A 21,710-nucleotide genomic window follows, 5' to 3' on the forward strand; every position below is an offset into this window, starting at 1 on the left:
GGGTCCAGTCTCCTCTTTCAGACCGCTGGGTTGCACAACTCTTGAGAGTGTGCAGTTGTAATATTTTTCGAGGACTACATCAGAAGTACAGGTCATTGTCGTCGCTTTCAGGTTTGTAACGACTTTATGCCTTCTTTTCTCGATGCCGACAATAAGCAGGCTACAGACACTGGAAATCATTGTACCGTGCAATCGTGTTTTAGCAAAGGTAATCCGGCTCCGGCAGGTCAACCATTGGACGCAAAACATGTCATTCACTGCAGGGAAAAACTTGTGCTTCTACGACCTTTAGGCAGAATAGGGAAAACAACGATCTGCGGAATGATGTCGATTGGTCGCCAGAAGCGTCTTTACACAAAGGCTTCAGAACAACTGCTATTAAGCTTTCAAACTCTGCCGCCATCTAGGGGGCAACGTAACGCTCATTTATGTTTGCCTTTTGAGCTGGCATTTAATTACCGATTGTGCGTTTCAGGGAATCTTTATGCGTTTCGTAGACAAGGTGTATGTTTAAAAGCAAATCCACCCGACTTCAAAAAACGATTCGCGACTAACCGTTCAATTTTCTTCGAAGATCTCGTGACTCGTAACATTGTACTTAATACCCTCGTTCTTTCGGGCATCTTTTGGTTTGTTCCATGCATGTGCTTATCTGTACCTTCAAAGAAAGTGCTTTCTGTTTCCTCTTTTACATATTGGAAAAGTGAAATCAGAATACTGTGTGTGAAGGTGTATCTTTCTTCTGGGAGATCATTCTTCCGTTTGCAAAGAGCCCTTTGAGTTGGTTTAATCAACAGAATCATTGGTCTGTTTGTATTGGATAGTTCTGTCGCCTAAAAACATCCCTTGTTCGTTTTTTAAGCTCATTCCGGTGTCAACAAAATATGTAAACAATTTTAGAAACAGATTGAATGACAATTTGTAGATTCCATTTAAACAGCCTGAAAATAATTCGAGATAGAATGTTCTAACCGCGTTGATACAGCATTCTTTTTGACGTGGCATATTTGCTAGAAGGCACACGGCACAGGCGGAATGAAAACCGAAAATATGTCTTTTTATAACCTTATTGATAAATTTGTTATGCGATTTTCTGAATTTCGTGTTGTGCGTGACTGTTATGAGCTCCCTGTATTTCATAGTTTTGTCACGCGATCGAGAGAAAGCTTCCCAATCATTGTGGCATGCCTGTTGTCGCTTATCTCCGTCATCAACAAACCGTTGACAAGTAGTTCGAAATCTTTATGTGGAAGGGACCTCAAAGGCAACAAAGCATTTACACTTTCTTGCAACTTGTCTCGCAATTTTGTTGCGACAAAAATTATCATAATGATTCAGTATTGTGATGAGTGTTACACTTGGCAAACGTTTTTTGCGACTTGTCTCGTTTTCGATGATCACATGAGGTCAAAGTAACATCTTCATCTCCTGATGCCGAAAACAGTTGCGACAAAAGATGGAGGACAGATACTATGAAATGATTGAAAATTTGGTTGCAACTTTGCGTGAAGGGTCGAAAACTGGACCTCAGTTTTAGGAGGCTTTCATTAATTAGAGCCTAGGGGAGGGGGGAAGGGGGTTGGCAAAATTACATTGAAAGTCCTTTATACATTACCCAGCCCCCCTCTATAGCAATGGCAACAATTATATAACCCCCTCTCTCTCCCTCATACATATGACAGCCACCGGCAACTTATATATTAAAGCAGAATAGTTCAGCCAGTTCATACAATAGTACAATGCATTCATAATATTGTATTAAAACAATCATTTTTTATCATTAGAAGCAACAATTCATCTTGCATACCATACCAGCAGGGCTGGCGCAGTGGTGAGAGCACTCGCCTTCCGCCAATGTATGTGGGTTGAGTTTGTTGGTTCTCCACTCTGCTCCGAGAGGTTTTTTCCCGGGTACTCTGGTTTTCCCCTCTCCTCAAAACCCAACATTTGATTTGATTTGCGTTAATTTGTTGATTTCAGTTTACAGTGTCCCCAATTAGTGCTTCAGCGCTAGCAGACTGGACTCTTAAATAAAGCTCCTTTCCTTTTTGTAAAGCCGCCTTACTTTTAAGGTCATGCTCATCTGATCTACTCTGCTCCGAGAGGTTTTTTCCCTGGGTAGTCCGGTTTTCCCTTCTCCTAACAAACCAACATTTTATTTGATTTGTTCTGAAATCAGTTAATGTGTAGTCTCTCCAATTACTGAGTGGAGCATTCCTGCTCGGCTAAATAACCTTGAGACTTAAATAAAGTTATTATTATTATTATTATTATTATTATTATTATTATTATTATTATTATTATTATTATTATTATTATTGTTATTATTATAATTTTGTTTCACTCAACAGAAGGACAGAATGGCAGATGACACCTTCTCAGACCCGCAGGAGGCCACCAGACTAAGCTCCAAGAATTTGGTGTCAGAAAACGATGAAACAATGAGAATATCACCAGAGGAACGGAAGAAAGAAAAAAGAAAGATTACAAAAAACGTTTACGTCATCAGTTTTGGGTTTCTTTTCCTCTTCACTGCTTTTCAGTCCCTTCAAAATTTACAGAGCAGTTTGAACAAAGATGAAGGGTTGGGCTTAGCCTCGTTGAGTGTGATCTACGGCGCCCTGATTTTGTCCTGTATATTCGTGCCCCCCTTTGTGATTGGAAGACTTGGGTGTAAGTGGACTTTGGTGCTGTCCATGACAGGATACGTTCTGTACACTGTGTCCAATTACTACGCTCACTGGGGAACACTCATACCCGCGTCAATAATTATTGGTGAGTTTTAGCACACCCACTTAGAGGGGTTAGCTGGACACTGTCGAACGCTTTTGAAACGTCCAGGAATATTTCATCGACACTTTTGACGAGTTTCTTGATAAGCTCCAGTCATTATAACAACTTAAAAGTTGCGACACTGTCGATCTGCCTTTCAAATATCCAAATTGATTTGGGTTTAGTAATTGATGTTCAGTCCAAAATGAGAGGACTCTAGATTTTACAATTTTCTCAGCTGTTTTGCTAATGATAGATGTCAGCGAGATTTGTCGGTAGTTTTCCTTTTTATGTTTAGAACCCTTTTTGTGTACTGGATTAATATGTGCAATTTTACAGTCGTTGGGTAGTGAACCAGAATGAAACTTGTTAAAGATGATACAAAGCGATGTAGATAGTTCCGATGCGCATTCCTTTAAGATACTGGGCGATAATTGGTCAGGACCGGGAGACTTGTGGATGTTTAGATTTTTTAAAAGATTTTCCACTGTCGAAAGTAATTATTCGATTGCGATTGCTACGCTCACTGATTGGCTTAAAAATCTCGCGCCGGTTTTTCAACCAATGAGAAGAGAAACAAAAATCAATTGCGATATGCACACGCCCATTTTCCCGCGCTTTGAGCAAGCTACATGTAATTATAAGGCTTATCGCGCTGTCTGCGCCACTTATGATTGGTTAGAGTAATTACTCTGGTTTGGGTTTTACGACAGTCAATCGAAAGCCGCTCTGTGGGTTCTTTACAGCACCTTTAATTAAGAAAAGGGGATTAATTAGAGTAGCAGAAACCTTTCACGATTGACAGTGCCTTTTAACTGTATGTGGATGAGGTGGTTTCGTACACTCATTAAGGACTTCCTTCTTTTCCCCGCGAATGCGAGAGAACGCCGGATCAAGCTAACAGGGTCGGCCAGGGGGGTGGGGGTAGCGGTATACCCTAAAAAAATTCGCCAAAATACCCCAAAATAATGGAAGCATTGTATACTGTATACCTGAAATTCAAAGAAAGTGAAATACCGAATACCCGTATCTAAGCTGCAATATACCGTATACCCGATTTAAAAAGCCCCTGTAAACCGTATACCCAAAAACCCTGGCCGACCCTGAGCTAAGGTGTTTGGGATAATCAGTATATTCGTAAAAAGTGGGCAATGAACACTACGTGTTGTTGTTTCCTCCAAGATTCTTTGGTAAAAATCACTTTTAATGCATGAAAATAATTAAATTTTTGACGGTTTTTATTTTTGTCTCAGGTACATGTGCTGCCCCTCTTTGGTCCTCTAAATGTGCTTACCTCACGACAACAGGAATCCGCTACTCGGAGCTGAGTCGGGAAACACAAGACGCAGTTGTTACACGTTATTTCGGAACATTCTTTCTTATCTTTCAGAGCGGTCAAATCTGGGGAAATTTGATATCTTCTCTTGTTCTACAGCAGGGCGTGGAAGATACTTTTCGCGAAAATGCTGGACAAGTATGTGGAGCACGTTTCTGCAAGCACCCGCCAGCATTAACCAACTCCACTGGAGAATACAACCGAAGCTTAGTCATCAAGTTGCTGAGTATTTACGTGGGGATTGGAGTGTTCGCTGTGCTTTTCGTTATTGTAATGCTTGATCGTCTTACCGGTGACCTGGATCGAAGAAAGACGCAAGCGTCAAGTGTAAGTTTGTTGATAGCAACCATCAAACACTTGAGGGACAAGCGTATGATCCTGGTGTTACCGCTGACCATGTTCAGTGGATTGGAACAAGCATTTACCTTTGGGGATTTTACTCAGGTAAAGATCGTAGAATAATTGATAAGACTACCGGGCACTCGAACATCGTAAAAATTAAACAATAGTTTGTCTCAATCAGTAATTTATGCTTTATAGAACATCAACTATCTGTGAAATAATTTTGACAGAATACCTTTAAAATTGAATTTTTAAGATCTGTCCTTTGGGCCTCATTCACGCGGCGGCCATATTGACCATAGACAATAGATTTCGTACCCCGAGCCTCGAGAAACGAGTTTCGGTGGGCAAAAACAAAATTGTTCAATCCTGCCCACTCAACATGGCCGCGGTGTGGTTAAGGCTCATATTACCTTTGAAAGCAATCTTGGCAGCAGAACTCTTCTCTTTTGCGAATTTCATGACTGTACGTTAAAGTTTTGATGAAAAAGCCATTGTAATGCATGTCTGGTACCATATGTCACTTTCGTCACCATAGCCTCGTACATGCACAACAAGAGAAAGGCGGCTGTGGTGTCGAGAGTAAAGAAATTCTGTCTTTCTGACACATACGTTCTATGACGAAGCTCTGTTCTGTAAAGCTGTTTAACCAGCAAGCTCTTGTGTTTTCTAAAGGCTTTTGTGACGTGCTCACTTGGGATTCATCGTGTTGGTTTCGTTATGATCTGCTTCGGTGCCACCGACGCGTTTTTCTCCTTAACGCTCAGCCGTCTGACGAAGTACACCGGAAGAATTCCCGTGTTCATCAGTGGTGGTTTGATTCATTTAGCTGTCATAATTATCATGCTGATCTGGAGGCCTGACTACCGTTTGCTATGGGTCTTCTACGTGATAGCTGCGCTGTTGGGGTACTGCGATGCAGTTTGGCAGACTCAGATCAATGGTAAGACTAAACGAACCTCCACTTCAACAAAAAAGTACCTTTAAATCACAGGAAATAACTGTTGTTACTGATTCAAGTCAATCTAAAATATTTTCAAAGAAAGCGTTTGTATCCGAAGGAAATAAGAACAAAAACAGGCATCATCGCCTGTTTTTGTTTTCAAATTTTCCGGACGCCGCCATCTTGAATAATTGTGACGTGTTACGGTTGCCCTATCGTTATTAGACAAAAGTGCTTTGTGTCAGAACAATAAGGCAACCGTTACAGGTCACAATAGGGAGCTTAAGCACACGCGGACGGCAACCGGAAGAGAACATTTCGTGTGCCAGGGCAATGGTGTCTCCCACATTTTTATATTAATCATCTCTAATGGAGAAAAGATACTTAGCAATGCAAATGTGGTTGTGTGAAGACAACAGCTCACTTCCGGTTGCCGTCTGCGTCTCAAAAACGCGCGTGTTTTAAAACTGAAGAAATCAGATCGACGTGTTCCCTTCTATTTCTTCCAGAGCACTACCCTTTCCTTCAGCATAAAATTATATCGTTAAAGGCTTTTTTCACGGGCAAAACTCAAACTTTGATTGGTATTCAATCGCGGTTTAATGTTAATTGGTTTTTGATCAATTGGGCCCAGTTTCACTTGTTTTGAGTGACAGTCTCCGTTTCATTTATCAATTTTGATTTTTTCAAATTCTTTTACACACCATTCGTTGTTATTAGATTTTAATGTTTATTTTGTTGGGTTTCTGTTCTCAAGCCATGTACGGTGTATTTTTTGCGGACAATCAAGAACCTGCTTTCTCCAACTACCGTCTGTGGGAGTCGCTGGGTTTTGTAATCGCCTTTGCCTACGCCAACTTCCTCTGTATTAAAGTCAAGCTTATCATTCTACTGGTGACTTTAGTCATAAGTTTAATTGGCTATTTTATTGCTGAGTACGTCAACAAGATGCAAGTGGACCGCGAATACTCGTTTAGTGCCGGAATGATCCTGAAGGATCCCAGCGGCAGGAGAGATGGCGAAGATTGAAGACATCCATGTAGATCAAATTATGCCGGCAATATATCTTGGGCGAATCAAAGCTGCGGAGGAATTTGAACTGACGCCGGGATTATATATAAAGGGTTAATTTTATTAGTGATAAAGGTGTCGCAGTTAGTAAGTCTAAATTTATGTTATTTCGAACATCTGTTTTACAAAAACGAAAAACAAAAAAAAGGGGAAGCGTTGCGAGTACACGGTTATCCTCATGCAACAGCGCTGTAACAGATGAAGTATCTTATAGTCATACAGTACCTTACCCTGAATTTAAATATCCTCAGAGAGTCATGGCAAGGGAATTCAAAGTGAGCCGAGGAAGCACAAAGGAATTTCCAATCGTCTATACAAATATAGCCCTTAGATGACAAAAAATCCTGGTTGCTCAAAGTTAAGAGAAGTACCCAATTAACTCGGAGTTGCTAGGTTTTACGTAATGCGAAGTTAGAAAAAAACTCAACTAAGTGCAAACAATGGAAACAGGTTTATCAATCCAAACATTAATGTAACGTGCCTATGTAAGCTTCCACTTTGTGTAAACGTTATGTAACAAGCGGCCTTGCTGTGCAAGTTATTACTGGTGTTTACAATCTGTTTAACTAAGGTATATAAAAGATGTAAAAGGTAATCACACAAACAATATTAATTAAAACAACAAAGAAACACAGATATTTTAAATGTTCTTGAGATTTGACAGCTAAAGTAACTATTTGTCCCGGTTCTAAGAATTATCACATTCTCTCAATCACGATGAAGTCATTCACTTTGATTTAAACAAATTCCTGTTTGCTCTGTCGAATCCAAACTGCTATCATTATCATGCTTCATGGTCGTCTTTTAAGCCTTAAGTGGAACGGTGGCACACTTGGTTACTTTTTTAGTTTGTCATTCCTCTTAGGAATTCTTTCAGTCATCATCGCACTCAGAGCGAAAAAGTTAACTTTGGAGAATATCTCTTACTACTGAGGTTTTGGGGCAAATCCTCTGAAGTGATGACTGTATTGCATTCAAAAGTGTTCTGTAATTGCCCAGACAAGGGTTGTGCTTTCAGCAACGTAGCCAGTGAGGGTTACGGTTGCGTTTTTTCCGGGGGATCAAGCGGACAGGTATCCATGTCATCACCTTTCGGAATGTAACGCACAAATTCCCTCTCTAGACACATTTCATGCCCCATTTTCAAGATTATGTCTGGTTGGATTGGTATAACTTCCAGCACATCGCTTTCATTAAGTAATTCATCTCCGTTGGTTCCTTGGCTACTCCTTTCTAAAATGTTCACCCCGTCCAAGAAATTAGAGGGCGCCCATCCAACAGAGCTACTCGCTGTTCTCACCAGCCACCAACCGCAAGCAGATTGCTTGATGACTTCGACTTCGGCATTTTCGTGTAAATTGACTTCTCCTGTATCCTCTTTCTTGTACGAGCCCATGGCAAAAAATCTCTTGCGATCTAACTGTCTGAAAAGTTCTTTCTTATATCCTTTGCTTTCGTTTTCTTTCCTTTCGCCACAAATTATGTCATCGATATCTTTCCCTTCAGAATCGGGCTTCGAGTTACCGTGACTATACGAAGTGCTGTTACTTCTATTCTCGTCGTTATCTGGGCATGCAGCATTCAAGGGTATCGAATTGGTATCCTGACGAAGGAGTGGGCTCCCGATGGGACTCGACCCTCGGGAAGTTTTTTGTGGATCTTGCCTTTCTTCTTCAATTGCAGGCAGTGTGCTTTTTATGGATGGCCTACCGACCACACCGTGGAGATTTTCTGCTTTATTTGTGCCGTCATATGGTGTCTGTTTACCTATGTCAGCTCTAAGCTCATTAACACCGGACGACTTCTTGGAGGATCTCGCTTCTCCTGCTGTAATGTCCCTTTTCTGTTGACATTAAGATGTTTTCATTATTCTTTTTATTTTTTGACCTATGGCTAATGGCGAAAAATAGGCATACACTTTCAAAATTCCTGGGATCGATGTCAAAGAAATGTTTAACCTGGTAAATGGACAGTTCATATTCGCAGCGCTCTGTTATCTGACTTTACACCTCTGATATAGGATTCCAAGGGCTAGGATAGTTGTATCAGAGTTAAAACACAAGCTATACATAGGACCGACTTTTGTATAAGAATCCCTCGAACGTTTCTCCAAGTTAGATCGGTTAATCATTTTAAATATCGTCATGCTAATATACGATTCAACAAAACACTTACGACGGTCTTTTTCCTCTTCGGTGGGACCCAAGTTTTCCTCCTTCCTGGAGAAAAAGTGACGGCATTCAGTATCTACGAAAAACTCCATCGTTTGACACGTACTAAATGTAGTATTGTGACATCCTGGTGTTAGATGGACAGGACACTTGACACGAAGTTCAGTGTGTACGTAATGGCGGGCAAGAGTAAGAGAGAGTGATGGTTAAATTGTGTTCAGTAATCTATCCCATCACCATCGCCAATTTTAGTGCCGTTTGTTGACGAATATGGGTGAACACAACTACACGACTCTTGTCTTTTCCGTCCTCGAGAACATACACACTGAGCTGTATGCCAAGTGACCTTGCCTTCTAGCACAAGGCCTCCCGAAATATCACACCAAAATGCAATCGGAAGGCACACAATTACAATTCTCACCAGTAATATTCACAGTGTAATCTCTTAGCAAGACTCGAACGGCATCCTTTCTTTTCTCTCTTCCTTTATGTCGTGATGTCACAACTTCCTTCAGAAACACAGATGGGGCCCAGCCTTCAGTTTCACCGATCCTGCCACAAAAGATTGCTTCCTTAATTAAGTTAGAAAAACTCTTTGTGGATACTTTGCAAAATTGAGTAATGGCTCGGATTAAAATTTACAGCCTTCTTCAAGTTTTGTCTCCAAATGTATGACGACAAAATCATCCCTACTTCTATTCCCGGGATTGAAAACAAATTCCAGTAACGTGGGAAAAAATAACAATCAGCATTTGACAGTGATTATTCACTGATTCATTATCAAAGAATGAGAGTTTTCAAATTTGCTTCAGCCGGAAATCTTAAATTGACAAATGCCAGTCAGAGCTGCGTCCCGACAGGAGCCGCCACACAGCTCTCAACTCTCGGGATTGGTTCAGAAAATAAGTTTTTAGCGAAAACAGAACTCACTTAACGAACCACCATCCGTCTAGGTTCTTCTGCATAACCATAGCAACCATCCCTATTTCAAGCTTAACCTCATCTTCAAATTGAGGCTCATATGTAGCTAAGGTAATATACGTTTCCTCTGTAAAACAAAAAGGGAACACAGTTTCTTTAAATTGAAAAAAACAAGACATCACCTGTGAAATCTATAACACTTACGTCAACTGACAATTTCTGAGTTACACAAAATTACACAAGACTTAAAATTAATCGCCAGAACGCCAGGCTAATATACAGAAGGTGGTTACTTGATGCCCGTACTGTGAAACCAAGAAAAAGAACTTTCTGTTTGTGTTTGTTGGTTTGTATGTGTTTGTTTTTACACCTTACAAAAATGGTAAACTAATCCTAAGCTACAAAGGAAAATGACTCCAAAGGACATTTACTCCATTTGTTGAAAATTTACCCTCTCCTTTCTCAAACACTTCAAGAACTTGATCCTCCTCAATGCCATCCTTTGGCTTCAGATAAGAAGCTGGTGCCCAGCCGACCACTCCATCAAGATCAACAAACCACCAGCCTTGGAAATTAATTGGAAAAAAAAGTGTAAGTTCCTTTTGTGTTTTGCTTAGCTTTTATTTCCTAAAATGTAAAAAAAATGTAAATGCTTTGTTTATAGTGGAAGTACACTTAGCTATCAAGCTAGTTTACAGGTACTCCACTGTTAACAAGGTGAAAGTAACAATTGGCAAACTTAACAGAAACATATTAAGAACCCCAACTGGCGGGAGGCAACCAGTTGGCTATTTACAAAGCATGGTAGAGTTGAATCCGGGACAACCGGAAACAAATCCAAACCAGAGGTTATAACGGGATTTGAACCCGGAGCAGCCGCATGCAAACCCAACGCCCTAACCACTGGACCATACTGCCTCCTCCTCCTTTTGCCTTTTTTCGTTAATAATGGTTTACAATCAAGATGACATTTAACAATTATTCGCCGAAGGCGAGGTGAATATTGTTTTTATTCACCGATGTTCACCGAGCCTGAGGTGAGTAATTGTTTTAGTATAATTACATAGGTGATTATTTGGAAAATATGCATTTTCTTTAAAACAATTAATTTCTTCGTCTGTCACCTCGACAAAACGGCTTGCGGCAATTTTGAAAAAAAAACGATGATCACCTCAACGGCAACCAATCAGCTCAGAGAATTTTCAATAATTACCTACGTAATAATACTAATAGATATTATTCATATACCATGTTCACTTTTCTCGACCACATCGACCACGTTGCCAGCTTTAAGACTGATATCGGTATCCTCTCTTTGAATGTAATCTGCAATTACCACGTACTGTTCCACCATTATTGGCTCCGAAATGTGATGTATGCCTAAAAACAAATAAATTGGATAGTTACTGAATCAGGAGAGAAGTCTCTAGAAAAGCAGATGTACAAATACTGGATGACCAACAAAAGAAGCTAATTAGAGATAACAACACCTTATTCCAAATGGCCGCCATTTTAGTATCCTTTTGTTTCCTTAATTGCAAATTGGCCCTTTTGGCCTCGCTTTCAAACGTGAAATTCAAAAAATTATTTAACCTTGAACAAGGCCAAAAGAACAAATTTGCAATCAAACAAAAAAAATACTAAAATGGTGGCCATTTTGGAATAAGGTGTATTGTTCATGTCATCAAACAAGGCGGCCATGACCAAGCGTGCAAACCACCTAAATTGTGTGGAAATTCAACGTCTTACATTTGTGTCTTGTTCCACGTCTACTCAGTCGGTGACCTTTTCTAAAAAAGAAAAATAATAATGCCCAACTGAAAAACTGCAAGTTTTTGATACCTTTACGGCTTTCCGAATAAACTCAGATCGGCTGATTTCTGATTATTTTTTGTAAAATTGCTCTGCCTCAAACGGTTAAAGCACAAAGTTTCAATTAATCCTCATGGTTGATACTAAGGTATATCGGTGAATGACGTTTGCCAAAGGCATCGGTGATTGGAATTGTGCATTTTTAAAACCTTCAATGCAACATGAAACGTTTTCATACAGAGAAGAACAACCGACTAAGAGATTTTCCTTCAAAATGGCAGCCCGAAAATCTAGGTGACCCTTTCCAGTTGTTCGTACAAGAAAGCAAGCTATTCAGACTGAGATAGGACGAGTACCTGATGACTGAGGGCTAGCGATCTTAAAAAGTGCCGTACTTACTGATTGTGCTCTAAGTCAGACTCCATGAGATCTTCAAGCAATGGATGAAAGAAACTTATCACTGGATCCGATTCAGAGATAGGTGGTGGAAGATGAACCACAGCCTATAAATAGGCGGACAAAGTTATAATTGACAAGAAAAACCAGAGAGAAACTGAATGGTCTTTGTTGTAATACGCAACACAATATACTTGGTCAGTAAGAAATATCACGTCGGAAACACAGAGACCATTTTGCGCTATGGACTGCAAAGCTATCAATGCTGAAAAACTGAATGATCGAACTACGGAAGTGTCTTTCGTTACGAGGAGATAAGATGGGAGAAACCCACTTACTTTCAAGAACTCCTCAACAGCAGGCATTCTCTTCAGAGCTTTCGTACGTTTTCCGGCAGCATTAAACCTAGGGCCAATTTTTTTTCCTGAAACACGAAATGGATAGTAATAAACCGGAGGAACTATGTGTAATTCTTTTGTCACCACCATAACTTCAAGTCAAGAGCAACAAAGTAATACCTCGCGCATTACCCCCATGGTATGTTTGTTAAGATTTTCATTTTCAGACCTCGTGACGTCCGCGATTTCAACGCTTCGTCGATCAAAAAAGGGTGTTCGCTTCAGTCGATCATTAACATCAACCTCATGCGAAAAGTCCCAACAGAGACTTAAACAATCTTAGAAATCTTTGTTTTTGCTCTACAAAGAACGTCCTGCTGGCTTCTGATAGCTTTTGGCTTGTACATTTCCTGAAGCCCATTGTGAGAGAATGTGCTCCAGTGGTATAGATGCTTTGAATTTAAGTGCCAAGATTGGGAGTTTAAGGAATGACGGCGGTCATAGCAATGGCAACACCAAAATGAAATAAGACTAAGTAGATTAATGAGGGAAAATGCCGGAATCATTTCATTTCTTTGCCGTACTCTGCCAAACACCAACTTGAAACTACCAAATTTTAAGGTTTTGACGACAATGTAAGCATACAGTTCGGGATACAGTAACGCCTCTAATTTTATTCTGTATCTTTACTTTAAATCCGTCCGTACCAATCCAGTGAAAGGATAACTATTAGAGGCTAATGTGAAGTGCTAGTTTTCTACCCACATAAACCATGTGAGCGTTAGCCCTACTAACGGAAATGGGCCCACACAAGGACAGAGACCAGACTTCCAAATATACCTTTACGCTGTCTTACTCCCTCTTGTTCACTTTATACAATATGGGTGAAGTGTCCTTTCACTCTGGGAAGGGTTTTGCAAACATTGGCCTTTTCTACCCATGGTTTATATGGGTAGAAAACCTAATAGTCAAGTCTGTTGAAATACAATTGCTACACGGGCAACGTTCGCAAAAACGTAACCCTTCCCAGTGAAAGATACCTCACCCATATTGTATAAAGTGAACAAGAGGGGGTAAGAGAGCGTAAAGGTATATTTGGAAGTCTAATTTTTTCTCTGATCGCGGATTCAATTCGACTGCAGCACGCTTTTGAAGAGCAGAACGACTTGCTTTCTCCTTCGTTCCTAGGGCCTTTCCTGCAGAGATTTGGACGCGCGGAGAAAAGACCTGGCAACGAGATGGTGTTTGATTTGCGAACAGGAGCCCACAAGCTGCAATTTTTAAACACTATTGAGAAAGATTCTGTATTTTTTGGATTAATCAAATATAAAGAATTATCCTGCCACCTTTAAGAAGTAATGACAAATTTCCATCTTCCTCCTGATTTTGTATAAAGTTATCTATTCTCAACAGCGTTTTCTGAAATATAATCAAGGATTGAGAAAGTTCAGTCATATCTAGGGTAAAAGATCTCAGTGACTAACATACAGGATACGTTGCTTTCTGCTTCTTTCTTCAACGCATTTCAACTAATTTGCATGAAGTGGCTCCTTGCGACCCTGAACTTCATCCAGAAGTTCTGTTGTTGCACGATATAGGATTATACTGGTACTCGATCATTAGGGAGCTTAAGCACGCGCATTTTTGAGACGCGGACCGCAACAGGAAGAGAACATTTTGCGTGCCAGGACAGCGGTGTGTCCCAGAGTTTTATACTAATCATCTCTAATGGAGAAAAAATTACTTAGCAATATAAATTTTGCTGTGTGAAGACAAGTTAAAAGGGAAAACGGCTCACTTCCGGTTGCCGTCCGCGTCTCAAAAACGCACTTGCTTAAGCTCCCTATTAAATTCTCTTTTCTCAAGGCCGCCACTTCGTGGTCTCTAAACAAGGCCATGTTTGTGCTTTAAAGCGATCATGGAATAAGTTCGCTCTATTTGGACGCAAACACTTTGCTTGGGTTGAAATCACTGTCGCCGATCAGCCCCAATCGGAAAATCAAGAATTTTCGAAAGGAAAATTCGGAGAAGAAGAATAAAAGTATTAAAACTGATGCTGAAAAATCCACTGATGCCCACAAAAAAAATCTAATCCATGTGCCGATGAGAAAGAGCCCATCACTTGCTTCTGGAAGTTAAAAACCCGAGCAAAAAGAAGACAATTTGTAAAAAATCAAAATCATACTGGGTATAGTAAAGCCCCGTTCAAACGGTCATGATAGTTGATGATAGTTGATGATAGTTTCAACTATCACGCACGTTTGAACACGAACTATCATTCACTATCATCAACTATCATCAACTATCATGCAGTTTGGACATGTTCAAATTCGACATGATAGTTCATGATAGTTTTTACCGTTTGACCGAGCGGATGATAGTGCATGATAGTTTTTCGGTCAGCGGGGGTAACTAAGGCGGGCTCAGTGCAATATGGCTACCGCAAGTTTGCCATCGTCCTGTGAGGAACAACAAAACAATAATTTGGACGAATATTCGGACGACAGTGACGCTGAAAACGAGAAAGTGAGAAAAGCTAAAAAAGCTAAAAAACCAGACAACGAGAGGTAGAGTAGTAGTTTGATATGCAACCTAATAGATGAGTACGAGGCACGGCCATGTTTGTGGAATATTTTTTGCGATGACTACCACGTTTGTGGCGGCCCAGCAACTCTTCACGTATGTCATCCTGCATTACAGCCACTAAAATTGTGGCAATAGCTGCTCTTCTCGGCTGATACACAGCCATTTTCGTCACGAAATTCAAATCCCCGCCATATTTGTTTACAATCGCGCGCGGTAGGAGACTAGGAACCAGTTAGCTACGCCAGCACATTGCGCGATTTCGTCAACTGTCATGAACTATCATGGACCGTTTGATCGCAAACATGATAGTCAATGATAGTGAATGATAGTTGAAACTATCATCAACTATCATCAACTATCATGACCGTTTGAACGGGCCTTAACGTAACACTACCAATTATTCCAGTTTTCTCAGTGCACGTGGTCTATTTCAGCCGTATCCAAAATGTTATGGGGAAAAGAAAAAAGAAATTTTACCTGAAACTCAAGAACATTGTTGTAGCTTCTGTAAATTGGAGTGATTATGCCATCTTGCCAATGAACGCGGATTGAGTATACCTACAAACAATTGAATCAAGAAGTTAGACTTTGCACATAGTTCTACGTAAATGCACCAGTCTCTGCAATACCTATGAGACGGCTTTCAAGAAACCCAAAATGAACAAATGATGTTTCTTTATTTTCTCGGCTTCGATATGTCCTCTTGTGTATTACTCGGATAATTGTGACGATCTTTGATTTGTTTTTCATTAAGAAATCTTTCATTTTTGCATTTTTGCGACCAAAGGATTGTGCATTTTTCGCCCCCGCCTGTGCCATTATTTTCCCGCTCTTTTGCAATGTACGCTGCGCTTACACACGAGGAACTTGATTGGCTCGTTTCTTCTCGCCTTTCATTTCTTGTTTACAATTTTTAACAACTTAGCACATTATTAAAAAGAAGATTAATCAAATTTTGTTTAAAACAGCTTACATAATGCTTTCTTGGCTCTTCCCTTTCGTATATGTCCTCAACAGACACGTCTTGCACCTTTATAAGACTCATTACTCTGGGAAAGTAAAAGAAAAAAGTACAAAGAAACCAAGAATTTAGAGAAAAATCTAGAGATTTTTAGGCGTTATGGTCGCATGAAAGAATAAAATCCATGAACTCAGTAAGAGGCATATTTTGGATAGAATTTTCCGATTTATCCTTACGGTCATTCAGCTCTGATGAAACTACTACAAGCCTAATAACTTGTTAATATAATGCGTAATGTCAATAGTATTTTGTATGATTTATTTCTAGGAGCGCGGGAACATTTCCCGAACAGCGGCTTGTATTCGAGTACTGCAAGTTGTGCTGCAGCAAATTCTCTGCCTGTTGTGACTGTAACCCCGTTCTTTCCACCCTTGTCTTATATGTAAAGCAGTTTTACCATTATCATTTTCCTAGCATGGAAAAAAATTCCTGAGTGACCTCGTTTAGTTCTGGTTGTTGTTGTTATCATGCACAATTCGCTACCACCTCTGTGAAGCGAAATGAACCAGCGCATACCTTTTCTTTTCCGGACTTGTTTCCGGCGACGAGAGTAGCTCGTGATGACTCCGTTCAGTCTTCACAATTCTGTTGAAATGAAACCGTGTAAATTTGTCAAATGATTTTTAGGGAAGTGATCAGTTCTGAGTCGCCACCATTCAAACGAAATGTTGGGGCACGACTCCTCCATTTTGATGAAAACTGACTGATAAAAGTCTTAATTGTCATACTCGGGTTCTTCTTCAATGGTACGAATTCATGGTCGTATTGACCTACACAACGCTTGTGGTTTCCAGTGGTAACTAGATGCTTCTGTGAAGCATACACTGGCTTGCCTGTGGTACGTGCTACAGAAAATCAGAAGGCACTGGATTGTGTGGTATTGAAATACAGCATTCCAGTCTCTGAAGAATAACAAATAAAAGAGAAGCGAGAAACATTGGCTTCTGGGCTGACATGTTGATAATTTTCAAGTTCCCTCACAACTTCTTTTCACCACAAGTGTGCCCTATGAGCATCCGAAAACTTTGTAATACTAAACTTCACTGAAGTCAAGCCCTGTTTCGCGGGGTTAGTGTTGGGATGGGAGACTAAAACAATAAACCCCTCATAAAAAACAGAAACATCTGACCGAAAATACTATTAACGCTAACAAATGCGAACTCAGCAAGGTACAGATTCTGTTAGCTTGCTTTATGCAAAACAAATATTGATGAAAAAGCAAATAAATATTGATACACAGTTTTCAGAAAGAGCAGAAGGAAGTTTCCGGGACGGTCGATCGAGAATAAAATATTTACGACATGAAAACAACATTAATTTTGAACCGTGAATATAGAATATAAAAAGTTACGATCAGCGACAAACATTTTGGGAGATTTTTGCTACGTTCAAGTAAATTGCAAAGTCGAAAGTGACATGGCCGGAATTCAGCGGGCGCCGTGATTAAGTTACCGCGGCATGTTTACTCGCCAAACAGTGAAGCATCTGTGTCAAATGATGGCAAGATACCGGGTTTTTGTCTTTTTCTGTCAAGTGTTATAAAGTTTGACAATGAAATGAGCGAAGTCAAAACAAAGATCACAATCGCCCAACTCTTGTTTATGCAAAGTCAAAATTTACTCTCCAAGACGCGTACGACGTTATTTATCACCAGGTAATTCCATCATTTTGGAAATAGCAGCTACTTTATTGTTCATCTCAAGTTTTCACTGATTTTGGGCCTCATTTTGTTGAAACTCAAGCACGCTTTCAGCAGGCCTGTGAACCCTTCCTGCTTACAGAGCAATACTAAAAAACTTCTCCCATATCACATTTGAGCCTTAAGCTCGAAAATTCAATACACAACATGATATTATAATTCACAAAGGCAGAAAATACCACAGAATCCTTTTCCAGCGAAAATTTTATTGAAACAAACAACATATTTGCTCTTAGAGGCGAAAACCTCATCCTATTTGATTGCGTGCGTGAAAACAAGAAACTCAATTGTGTCAAATTACCATGTACTTCAGGTAAATACTGCTCACTTTGATTTCGTCTCGACGGGCGATAGATTGTTGTCGAAGTCCAGTACTCGTCGCTTTTGAGATTCATGCCTAGTTTATCCAACTGGCTTTCCATTATTGAGCTCCATAAGGGTATATTTTGTTTAAGGATCCACTAAAACGCCATTCGCGTTGCATGACTTTCGACGCCATTGCAGGCTAAGTTAATGATTCTACTGTGTCCACCAGAGAAATCTACGCAGTTCCACTACCCTCTCGATCCTAAGAAAATACGCGCAGAAGGCTCTATACACAAAGACACCACTTACCAGAGGAGTGACAGGCAAGACTTATACCGACACGGAAAAAAAAAAAAAAAAAAAAAAAAAGACAAAAAAAAAAACAAACTAAACGCAGACCTCGACTGGGTTTGCCCATAGGCAACCCAGTAAAAAAACACCTTATGGACGTTGACCTTTGGCATAGCAAGCGCTCCGTCTATAGTCACGTGCAGTCCTGTTTCCGTCTTTGTTTGGTGAAAACTACTCATTTTATTTTTAGTCACGGCTTTATCAAGAGAAAATGAGTGTTTACCACTACAGTTCTCGCTTTTGTGCCTCTGTCGATTTCGCTCTTCTTGTGACGCCTGGTAATGGCGAGGCTTCCTCACTGTAATCGCTGTCGCCTGCATCGCTCGAAGTGCTATACCTAAGTCGAATTCTTCGGCAGTCGTATTCTTCCTCCAACGAGCCATTTGAAATCGTGGAATCAATCTCCCACTTTGGATTTTTGGTGAAGATATACGATTTTCTTTGCTTTTCAAACTCGCTTTTCGTCAAAAAATTCTTGTGATCAAGCGCGCCTATTGATTTTGCGGAAGTCTCGGGAAACAGACTTCCTTTTCGGCAGTTCCGCTTCTGTGACATCTAAAAATAACTTAACTGTAATTCACATATCCAAATGGCCTAACTAGGCGTCTCCTTCTCTGTCCCTCATTTTCTCTTGTTCTTGTCTTTATACATTTTCAATTGTATGAGTATTGTTATTTTTTAATATTTTCATATTTTTAGTGGTTCCGTAGGTTCCGAGCTTTTTAGGCTTCTCGTCAAAGGATTATTTTTGTTTTACTGTGAACTGTCATGATATTTTAATTAAAGGTAACATTGAGGTATTGACCCCAAAATAACAATGATATTACCCTGAAGCAAAAATGTTTCGTTCCTTGGTTTTTAGTGAGATTCCACTGTTGATTACTTCTAACTGAGCAGGAAAAATTCTGATAAATTGGAAATATGTCATTTTCGAATTTAGAAACTTGAGAAGGCAGACTTCCTCTAACGTCATCACGTTCATTTGCGACATAGGCCCACTTCCAACTCAACGTGCCAATATTTCGTTCTTCATTTGATAAAGAAACAAAAATGCAACTTTCCTTTGCACAAAAAGAAAGCACGAGAGATGGCGAAAAAGGCATATTGATTTGGGAAAATTTTGGGGACAGAATGTGAGACGATTGTTTTTACCCACTCGATGAGTTATGTAACTGAACTGGAATGATTGTTTAAATAAATATAGCAAAAATACCTGTTCCTTAGACCCGCTGAAAATCTTATGTTTCCACCGCTGTTTGAATGATTTATCGCCACTCATGAAATACTTCATTGCACAGTTTCAAAAAGTGATCCACTTCTTTATATAAGCATGTCGTTCATTTTGCATGGAACCGGAATCCCCACCAGCAAAGAAAAGTCGTTTGACAGCAATCACCAGCGGTTATTTCAAATTGTGTCAAAGTTCTTATGCAGCACAGTTAGAGCAATAACAAATTACGTTAAATTACAATCACAAGTTCTCTCCCTGCTATTAATATTGACTTGAAGTATTGCTGTTGTCGGTCAAAACCGGTCTCAGGTCAAATCTGTTTTAACCTACAAAGTTAAATTGGCGATCCTCATGTTTTACCTATGGGTTGAATATGCACTCTACCTAGTTAAAAGCAGCTATCAATTCCAAGAGTTGGAAAGACCGATACCTTCCCTCAAGCCCTGTCTTACGCATCTCAAGACATCTTCTTAAATGTTTCGTATCATCTTATCCGTTTCTGTATTCATACACTTATCCATTCAGTCTCAACATTATAACATAATAAGGCAACAAAGAACTGTACTGTGCACTTACCGAACTCAAACTCGTACCCTTCAAATCTATGGTCCTGTGTCTTCACCACTACACTGCAACGACACGCTCAGCACAACGCAATTTTTCATTATTTACTTTTCTTTTTAAGTCTGAATTGATATCCATGTATAATAACCAAACCTAATCCTAACTTGACGCGAATTTTTCTCTAGGCTTAATTTAGGCTCCGAAAAAAGTTTTCTTCAATTCATCTGAGTGTGTATTCGATCTAGGTAAAATGAGGATCAACAATTGAACCTACGTAAAAACGGATTCACAACCTGAGAACGGATTTACCGGCAACATCGCTACTTGATTCTTCAGACAAATCTTCCACTTGTCTTATGTCAGCTTGTTATGTATACTCAACATATACAAAGCAAAACTTCAAAAAATATAAAAAATGGACCCGCGAACACAAGGGCATTATTGGTGACCAAAGCCATTGAAGGCACAATAGTCCTGGGTGACCACCTCTAAATCCACCACATCGTGGCAAAAAATAGAAAGATGTTCGTCCTCTAAACGGAAGGGGTGACGGAATTATGTTGCATGAAAATTTTGCGTCTGTGTGACTTTTTGTAGACGGAGACATAAAAAGTGTCACTAGTGGGGAAACCGTTAAAGGCATTTGAAGGAACTTTTCAATTTGTCTCCTTGACGATCCCTACAAGGTATTCTTAAAACAACTCTCTACAGATATCTGAAAGATTCACTGATTCACTATTCGGTGTTCAATCATCTTTCGAGGAACGAGACACTTCCAAGGTAATGAACAATCACCTATCAATAACTTACCTTGAGCTAAGCGTTGAGCTTTCAGAGCCTAAAATCAAATGGAGCGGCTTTTAAGCGTTTGCTAAAGCCAAACATTGAAACTAAGGCTTAGCAGATTAAGCCAAATTAAGCTCATGTTTTACTGGTTGTTTTGCTGGGGAAAGGGATATTTTATTTGTTAAGTTACTTAGTGTCATATTTCTTTGACCTTTCATTGTTCTTGATCAGGTTCTTGATGATAGAGTCTTTCCTGTCATCTTTTGGAATGCGAGTAAAAGCGGTTAAAGATGACACTGTCTAGACGACGGAGTTTCTTAAATACTAACTTCAAAGCTGCTTTACAAGCTTTCCCTTTTCTGTGCGTTGAACTTTATCAAAGCACCGTGAGTGCTCAAAGCCTGGTCATGATGTTTACTAGGACATGTATTAAAAGGTGACTAAGAAGAAAGGCAGACTAAATTGCATTCCAGGGTTGCTGACGGTTGTGCGCAGAGTTTGTTGACTCTTTAGCAGCTGTAATCACAGTAGTTCTGCTGTTAAAACAACAAGTAAATATTTTGATCAAGAGCCGATATAACGTAGTTTATATTATTAGTAATGCACTATATTTCGGCTGGCCAAACCAGCCTACTTCAGGTACAATGAGAGTTTACACTGGAGTGCTTTCATTTACAGACAGTGTATAAATTAGCCTGCGCTCGCAGACGTATTTCCGGTTGTCGGGCGGAGAGAAGCGACAACCGGAAATACGGATCGTTTTCATGTGACGTCATCATTTTCGAAAATCCAAAACTAAAGAGCCACGAAAGTTTTTATCCTCATCACGCATAAGAGGCGGTAAATTTGTATCCATTTGCAATTTTAAAGATCAATAGCGTGCTTCGTTTGGAAACCAGGGCCCGGTTCCTGGAAAGCCGATTAACGCTAATCTAAGATTAAAAATTAACCAAGCTGTTTATTTCTCTACTCCCAAATGCTGTTCAACGCAGATTTTTGGCAGAACTTTACACGAGAAGACGTCAATCTTGAAAAACAAAAATAAGCAAAAGAAACTTTCACCA

At 39.8% G+C, this 21,710-nt stretch overlaps 2 protein-coding genes across 5 annotated transcripts in view; one reads left to right on the top strand and one right to left on the bottom strand.

Annotated features, from left to right (window-relative positions):
- LOC137977873 (protein unc-93 homolog A-like) lies at positions 1–7,102 on the top strand. Its single transcript, XM_068825237.1, has 5 exons — positions 1–111; positions 2,352–2,775; positions 4,026–4,552; positions 5,126–5,393; positions 6,151–7,102. The coding sequence occupies exons 2-5, from the start codon at positions 2,361–2,363 to the stop codon at positions 6,420–6,422; spliced, it is 1,482 nt and encodes a 493-aa protein (XP_068681338.1). The 5' UTR covers positions 1–111; positions 2,352–2,360; the 3' UTR covers positions 6,423–7,102.
- Positions 6,901–21,710, bottom strand: part of LOC137977871 (SH3 and PX domain-containing protein 2A-like) — a 25,693-nt gene continuing 10,883 nt past the window's right edge. Inside the window, exons 1-15 of one of the 4 annotated variants that reach the window (XM_068825236.1) lie at positions 19,873–20,641; positions 16,226–16,294; positions 15,662–15,737; positions 15,166–15,246; positions 13,449–13,521; positions 12,103–12,188; positions 11,768–11,871; positions 11,306–11,346; positions 10,805–10,936; positions 10,008–10,121; positions 9,566–9,683; positions 9,057–9,187; positions 8,640–8,683; positions 8,115–8,307; positions 6,901–8,084 (exon numbers count right to left, since the gene is read on the bottom strand). In XM_068825236.1, coding sequence (XP_068681337.1) covers positions 7,501–8,084; positions 8,115–8,307; positions 8,640–8,683; positions 9,057–9,187; positions 9,566–9,683; positions 10,008–10,121; positions 10,805–10,936; positions 11,306–11,346; positions 11,768–11,871; positions 12,103–12,188; positions 13,449–13,521; positions 15,166–15,246; positions 15,662–15,733 — 1,773 coding nt within the window. In that variant the 5' untranslated portion in view covers positions 15,734–15,737; positions 16,226–16,294; positions 19,873–20,641 and the 3' untranslated portion in view covers positions 6,901–7,500. Of the gene's footprint in view, positions 8,308–8,639; positions 8,684–9,056; positions 9,188–9,565; positions 9,684–10,007; positions 10,122–10,804; positions 10,937–11,305; positions 11,347–11,767; positions 11,872–12,102; positions 12,189–13,448; positions 13,522–15,165; positions 15,247–15,661; positions 15,738–16,225; positions 16,295–19,872; positions 20,642–20,670; positions 20,807–21,710 lie in introns of those variants that run through there. The other 3 variants (XM_068825234.1, XM_068825233.1, XM_068825235.1) reach the window with 3 other exon arrangements.

Source organism: Montipora foliosa, chromosome 11 (assembly GCF_036669935.1).
Source record: "Montipora foliosa isolate CH-2021 chromosome 11, ASM3666993v2, whole genome shotgun sequence".
NCBI classification, from domain to species: Eukaryota; Metazoa; Cnidaria; class Anthozoa; order Scleractinia; family Acroporidae; genus Montipora; species Montipora foliosa.

What these genes read in the sequence shown, in the direction of transcription:
- LOC137977873 (XM_068825237.1), top strand. Translation starts at nt 2,361, where the DNA reads ATGGCAGATGACACCTTCTCAGACCCGCAGGAGGCCACCAGACTAAGC. An exon ending in CCTTTGGGGATTTTACTCAG is followed by an intron (nt 4,553 to 5,125) that starts GTAAAGATCGTA and finishes TGTTTTCTAAAG; the next exon opens with GCTTTTGTGACGTGCTCACT. An exon ending in TTGGCAGACTCAGATCAATG is followed by an intron (nt 5,394 to 6,150) that starts GTAAGACTAAAC and finishes TCTGTTCTCAAG; the next exon opens with CCATGTACGGTGTATTTTTT.